Source organism: Pempheris klunzingeri, chromosome 6 (assembly GCF_042242105.1).
Source record: "Pempheris klunzingeri isolate RE-2024b chromosome 6, fPemKlu1.hap1, whole genome shotgun sequence".
In the NCBI taxonomy this organism is placed as follows: domain Eukaryota; kingdom Metazoa; phylum Chordata; class Actinopteri; order Acropomatiformes; family Pempheridae; genus Pempheris; species Pempheris klunzingeri.
In genome coordinates, this window is record NC_092017.1 from 5830206 (window position 1) to 5843359 (window position 13154).

The 13154-nt window shown below is 42.0% G+C and overlaps 2 protein-coding genes across 2 annotated transcripts in view; both read left to right on the forward strand.

Annotated features, from left to right (window-relative positions):
- Positions 1–5688, forward strand: part of kif1aa (kinesin family member 1Aa) — a 35197-nt gene extending 29509 nt beyond the window's left edge. Inside the window, exons 37-47 of the mRNA XM_070831619.1 lie at positions 1229–1343; positions 1463–1596; positions 1707–1768; positions 1848–1993; positions 2201–2389; positions 2907–2978; positions 3082–3203; positions 3347–3490; positions 3593–3785; positions 3875–3993; positions 4086–5688. Coding sequence (XP_070687720.1) covers positions 1229–1343; positions 1463–1596; positions 1707–1768; positions 1848–1993; positions 2201–2389; positions 2907–2978; positions 3082–3203; positions 3347–3490; positions 3593–3785; positions 3875–3993; positions 4086–4128 — 1339 coding nt within the window. The 3' untranslated portion in view covers positions 4129–5688. The remainder of the gene's footprint in view (positions 1–1228; positions 1344–1462; positions 1597–1706; positions 1769–1847; positions 1994–2200; positions 2390–2906; positions 2979–3081; positions 3204–3346; positions 3491–3592; positions 3786–3874; positions 3994–4085) is intronic.
- A 3063-nt stretch (positions 5689–8751) lies between these two features.
- On the forward strand, positions 8752–12787 carry scly (selenocysteine lyase). The gene is made up of 12 exons (XM_070832476.1): positions 8752–8851; positions 8972–9081; positions 9291–9391; positions 9504–9681; positions 9804–9931; positions 10170–10325; positions 10410–10516; positions 10644–10680; positions 11640–11723; positions 11930–12029; positions 12190–12265; positions 12342–12787. Exons 1-12 carry the CDS (start codon positions 8760–8762, stop codon positions 12493–12495), a joined length of 1323 nt encoding a protein of 440 aa, XP_070688577.1. The 5' UTR covers positions 8752–8759; the 3' UTR covers positions 12496–12787.
- The last annotated feature ends 367 nt before the right edge of the window (positions 12788–13154 follow it).

A 13154-nucleotide genomic window follows, 5' to 3' on the forward strand; every position in this document is an offset into this window, starting at 1 on the left:
GTTTTCTACTACTGGGAAAGAAGTGTGATGTGTGAGTGTGTGCGTTAACACACTTGCTAATTACTTCAAAAACAGGCCGCGTCTGCACTGAATCACCTTCTATTCACACAGAGCTGCAGTGAGTTCTCTTGACTACAGAGTCAACTCAGTCCACTGCTGTTTGCTTTCTTCTGGGCGACACATTGTTCACTCTCTCACAAGGTCACCTCAGTCCAAGGCCAGTGGGCCCAACAGCTGAACCTCATGAAGAGTCCATTCAGACTGTTTTTATGGCTTACAGAAACATTAGTCTCCTTTTACAACTCTTGCTTGGATTATCTTTTTTAAACTTAAGGCGGATACCGGGATGCTGGCCAGAAAAATAACTGGTTTCAGTGTGTGATTATTTTCCCGCTAGGGAAATGGGAAAAATCGTGTACATTGTACGTATGGAGCAGATCATAGGCGGAACAGAAAGCATTATTGTTTTGCTTTAGGACTGGCCATGTGATGTTGTTTGACCTTTTCAATGGTTGAGCAGGATGAGAGATTGCTTTAAGTTGATCAGCAGCTCCCACAGGATTCCTCAACCATCTCTTATGGGTGAGCTCTACGATCCACAGCAGCATTTGCATAGATAACGGTGTGAAAGTAAGACAAACACCATCCCAGCCACACAAGCGCACAACCACATACATACTTCCTGACTCTCACTTCCTATTCTTTTGCTGATTTCTTCTTTCTCACAGCATTTCCCTGGGACTTGACCATAGGTATTTCACTGCCCTGTCCCTCATTTCACCTGACTGTCTCTCATACCCCCTGCCTTTTTCTGTTCTAATGGTCATCTCAGCTCTCTTTGCTTTTCTGTCGTGTTTTGTACAAAGCATAGCATCAACTCAGTCAGCCCGTTGCATGCATTAAGATTTCATTAGTGCTTTTGCAGTACTGAGAGTTTTAGGAATACCTACTACAATAATGAAATATTGTACAATAATGCATTGATTATGAATGCTTTTCATAAATCATATTTCCTCAGTGTATCAAATCAATTTTTAGTCCGCATCTTTCTGTAAGTAAAGTATTTTTGATTACTGAGGTATCATTTTTATGTTAACATCTCTGTTGCTAGTCTTATAGGCTTTAGCATGGGTTTAGCTTTGACTGTTAACTTATTGTTCAGGAGGAAGGACTTCAATTTTGACTGCTGATTTATTTTCTTGGTTTCTTCTCGCTCGGATTACCTCAGGACTTTCTACCGCTTCGAGGCCGCTTGGGATAGCTCCATGCACAACTCCCTGTTACTAAACCGAGTCACTCCCTATGGGGAGAAGATCTACATGACCCTCTCTGCCTACTTGGAGGTACAGTACAGTACCTGCATTCAGGAGAGGCAGAAATAGCTCTCTCATCACACCAGAAGTGATGTGTGAATTACTCTAAAGGATCACTGTTGAAATCCCTCCTCTTTTATCAATTGCAGATGGAGAACTGCACCCAGCCCGCAGTCATAACCAAAGATATCTGCATGGTGTTTTACTCTAGAGACACAAAGCTCTCAGCCTCCCGCTCTATCCGCAACCTTTTTGGGACTGGAAGCTTGAGAGCGGCAGATGGGTGAATATAAAAATCCAAACTATGAAAAACATCATGTAGCTCCTGTGTTCCCTGAGCTGATGTATTTTGCTTTGCTTTTAGCTTTGTATTTTTTTTTGTTTTCTTCATAGAAACCGTGTAACAGGAGTGTATGAGGTCAGCCTATGTAACCTGGCAGATGCAGGAAGCCCAGGTGAGAGTCAAGACAAAGCTATCATTTTGCATTAAGCTCGCCTCTACCACATTTCTAATCCTGCATCTGCCCACCCCAGGTATGCAGAGGAGACGCAGGCGGGTGCTGGACACCTCAGTGGCCTACGTCCGTGGGGAGGAGAACCTGGCTGGGTGGAGGCCCCGTAGTGACAGCCTCATTCTGGACCACCAGTGGGAGCTGGAGAAACTTAGCCTCCTTCAAGATGTGAGAAGATTTGTTACTTTTCTTTTATAGCATAGGCTACTTTTATTAACACCTGAAGACAGATGCTACCAGCCCTCGTTTACCACAATGAAATTTCTCAAAGAGCTTTTTTACCCCTAATATTTTCAGCATCAGTGTCATGCAGACAAGTTTAAGGGACATTGTCTGTTGTCAATAATTGTGATGTTTTTCCCTCTTTTCACACAGGTGGAGAAGACCAAACATTACCTCCTGCTGAGAGAGAAACTGGAGTCTACTATGCTCATGGGCCAGGACTCTCTGCTGTCCTGCGTCACTGAGGAGCTGAGCGAGTCTCCTCAGCCCCCCGAGGTCGACCAGGAGCTCAGCTCCAGCTCTGAAATCACCACTGAGAGGCAGCGGGAGCTCGCTACCAAGGTCAGCCTTCATCACATACTGTAGTCAATAATGAATTTCAGCTTTGACTTAAGGAACAACTTGCAAGTTGAAGACCGTGAATCAACAGTGACGACAGTGAATAAGTGTGTAGGAGAATGACGTAGAAAATAGATTTTTGAAAAACAATTCATCTATATACACTACAGAAACATCTGGAGTTGTTTTTGTGAGGGAGTCATAAGTCCATCTCAAAAAAGACAAATTGGATCTGAAGTCACATATGGGAGAGCGACCAAGCTAGATCCAGTTTCACAATAATAAAAATAAGTTTTTTATTTTTTACTTAAAATGCAGTGTTATTGTTTTATTTTGTTATCAGAGAACAGTTTGTCCTATCTATCAACTGTGGCATGTCAAGTGGGTGGTTTTGTGTGGCAATTGTGTGAAATTGAAATATAGTGCTTAGTTGCTTTTATGACACGACATATCTGACATAACCAATCTTATATCTAACCTTAGACAACATTTTAAGTTCTCTGTCCTTTTTGACACACAGTGTTTGCGGCTGCTCACTCACTCCTTCAACCGAGAATACAGCCACGTGTGTGTCAGCGCCAGTGAGAGCAAGGTAATGCTCAAACACCTACACATAAAAACAATCTGACTGATGTCTGTTGATTGGTTCCTCACAGTTGAGTGAGAATGCACCTGTGTGCTTTTGTGTGCTACAGATCTCCGAGATGTCTGTCACAACGCTAAGAGACTCCACTTCAATCTCTGCTCTCAACACAATCATACCCTCCTCAACGTGCCCTTCGCTGGTTGAGGGTTGCTATGGCAACGCTGAACTCAGGTCAGGACGTACTTACACGGTTATTCTTTTGTATTTTTGTCTTTTGTATTAACTGTCTTCCTTGGTAGCTTGTGTGCGGCAGTGTGGATTAGCCAACCTGCTTTGTTACTATGGCTCAAAGACCTCTTGTTTCTGTGCTGTAGACCCCCCACGCCTCGCTCTCGTGCCGTCAGCCCCAGTCCTGACACGCAGCAGGACGCAGAGGCCAAGAAGTCCATCAGTGGAGCCTCTGAGACCAAACCTCGAACCCGCAAATTTGTCCCTGACATCCAAGAGATTAGAGTCAGGTAAGTGTGCCACAGTAGCTCCAAAAAAACACTCACTTTGTGCTGCGGAAACATCTGTCTTGGATATTCACACGTGGTGATATTTCATCTCTATTTCTGTAGCCCCATTGTGTCAAAGAAGGGTTACTTGCATTTCTTGGAGCCGCACACCAACGGGTGGGTGAAGCGCTATGTTGTTGTGCGGCGGCCGTACGTCTACATCTACAACACAGAGAGAGACACTGTGGAGCGGGCCATCCTCAACCTGTCCTCTGCCCAGGTGGAGTACAGTGAGGACCAGCAGGCAATGCTGAAGGTTGGTGACTATTCAAATTCTCCACAATTTGCTCTTTTTGGTGAAAACATCAGGTTTGGTGTAATAAGTTTTTCTGGCTCTGTCAACAGACCCCGAACACATTTGCCGTGTGTACAGAACATCGAGGAATATTGCTTCAGGCCACTAATGACAAAGAGATGCACGACTGGCTGTATGCGTTTAATCCTCTCCTTGCTGGAACTATCAGGTAGCAAATACTTTAACAGGCTAAAGTAAACACAAACTTTTAAATGGAAATTGTATCTTCGATATGAAGACGCTTTCTTCTCTGTCTCCAAGGTCAAAGCTGTCGAGGAGACGAGCCGGACAGATGAGGATGTGAAACTCTGAACAAATCTCATGAGAGAAGGATGAACGCAAAGACTAAGATGTACATAGATCCTTGTGCTTATCCCTCCCCCTGTGCTGAGCCCCAACTACCACCACCCCCCCCCCAGCCCCTGCTCACCACCACAGTCACCAACAACCATCTTTCCCCTGTACGTTCTGAGTTTATCACTAGTGTCCTCAGCACCTAAAGCGCCCATTATGTGTCAGGCCTTTGCTGCGTTGTGAGTCTCGTAGTCTGAAGAACCTCTTCAAAAAGCTGTCACTGTACTGTACTGGAGTTTATTCATAGCTGGACGAATGAAGAAAACGGAGGAAGTAGCAACAGTCTCTAATCTCAGATTACATGCGTATAGTAATGTACTGTAGTTGTTGTCAGTGACACATCGAGCCTTATACATTTACTCATTAAAAAATGCAGTGACATTTATTTTTACCTTGAAGCTGCCATGTCAGCGAGGATCACATCACTACATTTGCATCAGTAAATAGACAAACATGCAGATTCTTCTCTACTCTACTCTACTCTACAGCTATATATACAGTGTCTAAACTGGTTTGCATACAGCGTACAGCTAGAAAATACACGCTAAAAGAAAAAAATGACAGTTTAGCGCAACTCTTTAGAATAAATCTCTTTTCTTTGTGTTCCAGGAGTCCTGACATTTAGTAATCTGCTTCCTAGTCCTAAAACCTGTTAGAAACGTTAGCGCGCACACAGCCTGGCGAGGGAACGGCATATCATCGTAGACTTCATGTTCTTGTGGCATTTTGATCAATCCATGTTGTTTTAGCTACTTGTAGGAGCACCGAAGGTATCTACATTCACACAACAAGTTATCAAATATCATCACCATTAATCCTCTGAATTTAAACTCATTCTCTACCTGAATTTTATTTCTTTTCAAATGTGATATATTTAGATATTTAACAGCTGTATTATTTATTTCTGCATGTATTTATTTACAAAGACATTTATATTTCTAAAGTAGTAGTACCGTGCAATTTCTGCACACTGCACTTTTTAATATGAGTTCCTTAAATGTTTGAATAACGCAACCTTGTCCCATTATAGTAAATGCTATTTAAACAATTTAATAAGGTTATGATTGGCCACTTTCTTTGTGCTGAATATTACTTGAATAATACTATCCCCTTTAAGATTAGGATAGTCACACCTGACCATTGACCCAACTAATACACACTGAAAATGTTACTATATCATTAGGTAGAGATCATTAAGGTGGTCGGTCAACCCTGAGCTGCACAAAGCTACCTTGTTAAATGATCAGAAGTATAAACTGTTCCTCACAGTACAGAATGAGATGCTGGTTTTCTGAATGCTATGTATATTGATTAAATGTAGTGCCTCTCTTTTCAATCATACTGTACAGTATGCCTCTGCACCAGTTGCTTTGAAACTACATCCATCATGCTGCTATTATACTGTTCTGGAAGTGTCTGCAGATCATATCACATCACTTTCCTGCTTTTCATCATCAACATCATCATCACCTACATATTCAGACAAAAAAAAGGTCTAATTTATGTCAATGTGACCCATCTAATCTGTCATATAATACAGAATTTCCATAACACAGAGTATACTTCATGTTTAAACCTTAAAAAACACTTTAAATATTTCTGAATTGGCTATATTTATACAGTTGTACTTTGAATGAAAACAGAAATACACAGTCAGAAGTACAAAGTCAAACCTTTTCTGCTGTGCATTCTCTATTGAATTTCATTAAAATGAACTATGAATCTGAAACTGAACCTGTTCAAAGTCTAGTGACTCCTGAGATGTTGTGAGAAGTTGGACTGGTGAGCGTGCCTCAGGTCGGCCAGCCTAGAGAGCATGCTCAGTGACATTTCACTGCTACATGAGGACAACATCTCAGAGCGTCGAGCTGTCACATAAAAGTGCAAATAACATTTTTTCTTCATCTAACGGCACAGGGGATTAAATTGTAAGAGCCGCTGAGTTAATCCACACAGTACCTTACTCTACTGTAAGCATATTGCCTGAGACTGGAAGTTATTCTCTGTGTTGTGGACATATTTTGAAGTGATCCAGTCAAAACATTTCACCAACATGTGTGTACAACAGTCAGTAGCTGTGCTTAATCAAACAGTCGAATGTCTGTCCTATCTTTAGTTTGTTGTGTAACAAGTTGGATGATCGATGTTATGATCAAAGTCTATCACAGACTTTCTTGGCAGAGACTTCAGTCGTAGTTTATCCAGCTTTGGCATCGTCATCGAGGGAATACCCTGCTGTACTGTACATTACACATTACACTGTCTCAAACACTCATTTCTGTCTCATTTCCTTTAAAACCCAAACTGAAAATGTGAGCCTGGGATCGCTCCAGTGCGATCTCTATGTCGAGATTATTCCTCCTGTTTTCTCTGGGCCTTTTAAAGTGCGTCACAACAACTTTTGTTGGTGCAGTCACACAAAAAGAAATCACTGAATGTACATTGATATTTTGAAAATACTTATTCTGCTGGCGTGGTTGTGTTACTTGTCCTCTGGTTTCACAGTCTGGTTCCTTATTGATTGTAGTTAGGTTACTATCTGGGAACCAAACGGAGATATACCTGTTATAACCTGTCCACTGACATGTGGGGGGAGGTTGGTTCATTTTGGCCCTGTTAGGCATTGAGTCTTGCACAGAGTAATGCTGTAGGTTACCTTACTGTCACACTTTCACTCTATACCTTCATGCTCTGACAGCCTTTACAAAATCAACTTTTTCTAATTGAAGGAATATCATTTTCATTTTTGTGCTTCCACATGTAATATTTTTTTTTATTTGATTTTGATTTTTTTTTTTTTTTGCACTATCAAATTGCACCGGTACATTTCTTTTATTTTCCTCCTTCAGATTATTTTTTTTTTTGCATTGTATATAAACATGGTTGCTGTGAACAGTGTATTATAAAGTTGCACCCATTTACAAAATCTTAAATGGGCAGTAGTTCAGTCAGTGTCTCTGAGTGTTGGAGTTTAGCGTCAAATGTTTGTGTACACTAAACACATTGTCATATATTAAATAAACATGGAACTTATGCAACACAGTGATGGACTCCACTTCTTCACAGGATCTGCCTTACTGTTCCTGCTGGCCAAGCATTTATTTAGCAGTACAACCTACAGATAAACACGTGCATTTGGATCTGACCTAATATCTCATACATGTATCAGCTGGCACACAGCTAGAAGATTGTCAGATAGAAACTGACAGGAAAGTCCGGTTGTTACCATGGCAGCAGAATCCGGAGTTGCCATGTACGCATGCGAGCGTTTTGCGAATACATTTTTATAATACATTTATAATACATTTCTGTTTATCGTAAATCTTTTAAATCCTCACCCACTCCACTCTTATTCACTTGGTCTGTCAGACTCTTCGGCATGACAGATATATTTTCTCACGTGGTCTTTCAAACCAGGAATTTCTGTCAATAAACCGTTTATTTTGTGTATTACGTGTAGAAAAGGAACCTGAATGGTCTTTGCTTTTAATTACATTTATCTAAACCTCGTATGAGTATAAGTCATACAATAAACCACACTTCTGCGTAAAGACGTTAAACGCATGCTATAAACACTGATTCGAGCGTCCCCTGCCATCTTTGATTGCAGGTGGCAGGTTTCCCTTTAACAAATCTGGCAACCCAGCGGCCTCATCCACTGTCACACTCTGCCCGGCTCACTGATAACAGTTGTAAATCTATTCAGGACAGCTTCGCATCACTTCACAAGGTCAGACACACAGCCAAGAAGTCCAGCCTGCATTGTCATACGAAGGAGAACATAGCCGAGTCACCCCGAAAGCTTGGAAACAGCCACATGTAGTCTTGATAGCGAAAATGACTTATCAGCATTAGCTTAAGTTAGCTTAATTAGCTAAGGTTGGCTACAGTGAGTTAGCGCTAGCTGGCTAAATGTCGACCCGCTTTGGCAGCCAGGGATGAAACAGAGCACCTTAATGTCCCAGTTAGCTTGAGGAATAGTTCCGCGTTTTGAATTAACCGTAAGCTTTGTCCGCACAGTAACATTAGCGGGAAGCTAAACCCTTTAGCTGAGTGTCAGTGAGACGTGTCACTCCTGCAGCTGACAGCGTGGAAGTAACGTCGACTAGTTGAGTGGACTCCGGACAGATGTGACCATGTTAAGGTTAAATGTTGGTTTGAAGTGCGTAATAAAGCTGTGCAGCCTCTGGGATGCTCAGCGGGCATTTCATCACACACCGTGGTGGCAGCTGTGATCGGCAGTGAAGTGTAGTAGCAGCAGCAGCGTTAGTAATAACTGGCTATACACCATTAAGGTTCATTTACACCTGCTGTTTGGTCTGCAGCCATTCATTACTCAGGGAATAATACTTCAAAACACATTATAATCACAGCTTACTCTGAGCTGTTGGAGCAAATGCAACCCTCTCTGATTAGAAAGTTGAGAGAAATAAGTAGAGGTTTTGCTGCAAATGGTTATGTAACGCTAGTGTCTGATTATAAATCCACTGAATTTAGTTTTCACTGACAATTCTGCCTGATTGTAATAAATTACTGTACATAGACATCCATCTAAATGTTTAATTTCTCCCCAGAAGTATCATGGCCAAACAGTCTGATGACATCACCTGGGTAAAGGGTCACACCTTCATGGACCATACCTTCCACCATTATTCAGAAATGAATTTAGACAGGTGGGGAGGTTGACTTGTAACGCTCTTGATGTTTTATTAATGTGTTGCTGCATGGAAGCTTAACTCAGCACACGAAATGAGATCAAAAAGTATCTCTCCGTTGCACTTCCTGTGATGTAGGATCTACATGGACTACAATGCCACGACACCGCTGGAACCAGAAGTGATCCAGGCCATTTCTGAAGCCCTCCAGGATTCCTGGGGAAACCCCAGTAGCAATTATATAGCAGGTGAAGTAGACTTTATCCAGCGTCAAAATGGCATTGAGTTGATGCTGTTACTGGAATCAGAAATGCAAAGATAGTTGTGTGTGTGTAAATGAATTTCCTCAACTATCCGTGATCTAATGTTGCTTCTTCCTAATTTTCCTTCTCTGTCTCCAAACATTAATTCTGTATCTCAGTGTGCAAACATTGAAAAATAACATTTTTGTTTCTAGGTGCTAAAGCCAAGGCAATCATTAATCAGTCCAGAGAGAATGTGGCAAGAATGGTAGGAGGTAAAGCAGAGGACATAATATTCACATCAGGCGGAACAGAGGTAATCATCACTTTTGGGGCACTAATTTGCTCAGGTTTAATGAAGCCTCATCAGCAGAACAGTAGTGTCATGCATGCAGCCGTGGTTCACACCATAGAAATCTTCTTTTCAGGCCAATAACCTGGTGCTCCACACTGCTGTAGAGCACTTCAGGAGAAAGTGCGCGGCTGCGCAGCAAGGAGAAGGGCTCCAGAATGGAAGCGAGGGCCTTCCTCACATCATCACCTCTAATGTGGAACATGACTCGGTCAAACTAGTAGCTGAGCACCTACAGAAAGACGGCAAGGCAGGTAGGGGACCATCTTTTAAAGTTGTATTCTGATAAATACAGCGAGAGTAAGATACTTTTTTTACATTCTTTACATTTGCACCTTTTTCTTCACTTGTTTTGGTAACTGTGTTTTTGTCACAGATGTGACATTTGTACCGGTGTCTAAGGTGACAGCCCGTGTGGAGGTGGAGGACATTGTTGCTGCAGTGCGTCCCAACACTTGTCTCATCTCTGTCATGCTGGCCAACAATGAGACAGGGGTCATTATGGTAAGAAGGAGATAGAGGCGTGTAAACCTGATGCCCTCAGTGTAAGTGCATCTCTTTACAGTACTGGTAATAGAGAAATTCTATTTTGATTGTGATAAAAGATGTAGAACAGAACAATCAGTCAGTTTCCAAAGGGGGAATTGGTGCCAGTGGAGCAGACAGTTACATTAGCTGATGTTTCTTAAATGTAATTCTAATGTAAAAGCCAAAAGCTCATTGAGCAGCTTTCTCTCAACAGCCAGTCCAAGAGATCTGCCAGAGAGTAAGATCTCTCAACAAGCAGCGCGAGCGGCTCAGGATCCTGATCCACACTGATGCCGCTCAGGCCCTGGGCAAAATCCGAGTAGATGCCTATGAGCTGGGAGTGGATTACCTTACCATCGTGGGACACAAGGTCAGGCATCAGGCATGTTTAGAATATCTGGATGTGGAGTCAGAAAGAAAACAAGGAAGCTGACAGGGTTTGTTACATTTGTAGTTCTATGCCCCTCGGATTGGTGCTCTGTACGTGAACAGCCCTGGGACAAGAACACCACTGTATCCGATGCTGTTTGGAGGAGGACAGGAGAGAAACTTCAGACCAGGGTAACATACAGCACTGCAAGTGCTACAATGATCTTAACTTGAGGAATAATCAGTTAAGTACCAAATATGCATGACGCAACGCACATCTCAATAGAAGGGTCTATTTTCTCTCTTTCTGGATACACAGCACAGAAAACACACCAATGATTGCTGGTTTGGGTAAGGTATGTTTCCTGCTCCATATACAGAATGTGTGACCGGAAGTCCTACAAGTTAAATGACTTCTTGTTTCTACATAGAATGGTACCACTTGCTAATAAGGCACCCTGTGTAAGAAGTCGATAGTTTGAAGTTAATGGCTTTATTAATGATTAACGTTATAGATCGATAGATATAGATAATTATATACCATTAATAAGAACAAAGTCAGGGTTGCCAGGTTGTGAAAAACTTTACTTTCTAAGCTTCTAAAACCTATCCTGTCTAAAGGGTGCCTTATTATAAAGTGGTGCTAGAATTTTATTTCACCCATGTCATTGTGAAAACATATTTTTTGAAAAGTATTTTCCAGTTATATACTTTTTACATGGCCCTCTTCCTGTTTTATAACTTTGATGCCGTCATGTCAGTCAGCTCTGATATGAGTTGTCTCTTTACTTTATTGTAGAACTACAGGGGCCGGACTGAAAAAAAAAACTACACCTTATGTTGTTCTACAAACCAGTACAGTCGCCCTGCAGTAAAATGTTATGGCTGTGCTAACAGTGAGGCTGTGGCTCGTCATACTGCTGAACTGAGACAGAAATGTTTGGTGTTTCACTGAATAGAAACAATATTTGATCACTGTGTAATTTCAGTTGTATGAAAGTCTCAGAAGTTATATTGTGTGAAAAATTGGTAAATTAAGTCATAGCCGAAATTCATTAAATAGTTTATGATACAGTCTTTATGTGTAAGCAGTGTAATTGTGGGCGTCATAGTTTTGTTACATCCCCCCCCGTGTGTTTAATTGAAACCACATTTTTTGTCACTTAATTTCTTTTTGTCTGACATTGTTATATCAACATTATAATCTCATTTACTTATTTTATGACATAGCAATCATAAGCCTAACTAAAAGAGTTAAAAGACTGTGTTATATCATGCTTCATTTTTTGCTTCTGATCTGTTTTGTGTCTATTAGGCTGCAGAGTTGGTGAGCTCTAATCTGTCAGATTATATAACTCACATGCAAAGTACCAAACTCTACTTGGAAGAACGACTGAAGGTAGGTTTGATTCCATTTAGAGAGAGAGAAAAAAATGTCACACTGGTGATGTTATCAGTTGGTAGTGTGATGGAGGTTATTTTGAATGTTGCAGCATGACTCTAGTTCAAAGGGATGTTGAGTCTGAGTCTTGAAATGCTGTCTGACATTAGCATTATTCTGTTGCTTACATTTTTCCATGAAAAAAAGTATGCTTTCCTTTCCAGGCCGTCTTTAAAGACAAGATCCACTTCAACAGCCATTACCCCGGCTCTGATATCCTCCCCAACACATGTAACGTGTCCATCCTGGGCCCAACATTACAAGGTGATGTCATGACTCTCCATCTCTGTCCTATGTCTGTTTTGACCTGCCTGTCCTCTAACCCTACACCAATGTTTGCCAGAGGCAGTTCATGACCTGCACGGGGCTATTTGTAAACCACAAAGGCTTTGAATGATTAATCTCTCTCTCTCTCCTGCTTTAGGCTGGAGGGTATTGTCAAACTGTAGGAGGCTGCTGGCCAGCATTGGTGCCGCCTGCCACTCAGACAGTGGAAACAGGTAAGAAAGAGTCCCCCTTCCACCTGTTATGCTTTTGTCCAGACGCCATATTGACTGCCCTGTGTCCGTCCGTCAGTCCTTCCCCTATCCTCCTGAGCTGTGGCGTCTCCTCGGAGGTGGCAGCTAATGCCCTGAGGTTGAGCGTGGGCAGGGGCACGACCAAAGCAGACGTGGATGCAGTCGTGGAGGACCTGAGGGAAACAGTGCAACTGCTGGAAGAAATGGACTGATGGCACAAATGGTCACTCTTGGCACGCAAGGATGTACAGAATTATCATCTTTGTTCATTGTTACATTAACTTATCATGTAAAATTGATGAAATATTTCATATAAATAATAAAAGGGAAGAACATGATGTGAGCTGAGGGGTGATGTTATGGAGAGATGACTGTACTCAGCTTCCGTCACGTCATGTGAGTAGCTAATCTGCTAATTGGAGACAGGGCGTTGTGTGTGAGTTATGTGAAAATTAAATGTATATATTCACTTTTAATATTTTTTCACTAATCTTATTGACAATAAAATATTCTATGTAGATTAGAATCTTTCCAATTAATCAGCTGTTTAGTCATCTCCACTGAGATGAATTTTTAAAATAGTTGTAAAAAATAACACTCGTAATCCACCGTGCCTTGGCTCTGACTTCTCCCATTACTTAAGTTTCCGTGCTGCCTCAGCTCCCCCATCTCCAGTGAAGCGTTAGTGCGTGTGCCAGCATATGGTCACTGCCACACAAAGGAGAGCAGGAGGCCGCGAGTGGTGCGCCTCCACCCGTCTTTCATTACCTTTCTATCTCGCTGGCTCTGACCCCCTCCTCTCTCCCCAGCAGCCATGCTGGCCAGCTGGCTGCCACTCGGGTGTCACTTTCCTGGCTCGGGAGGAGGCAAT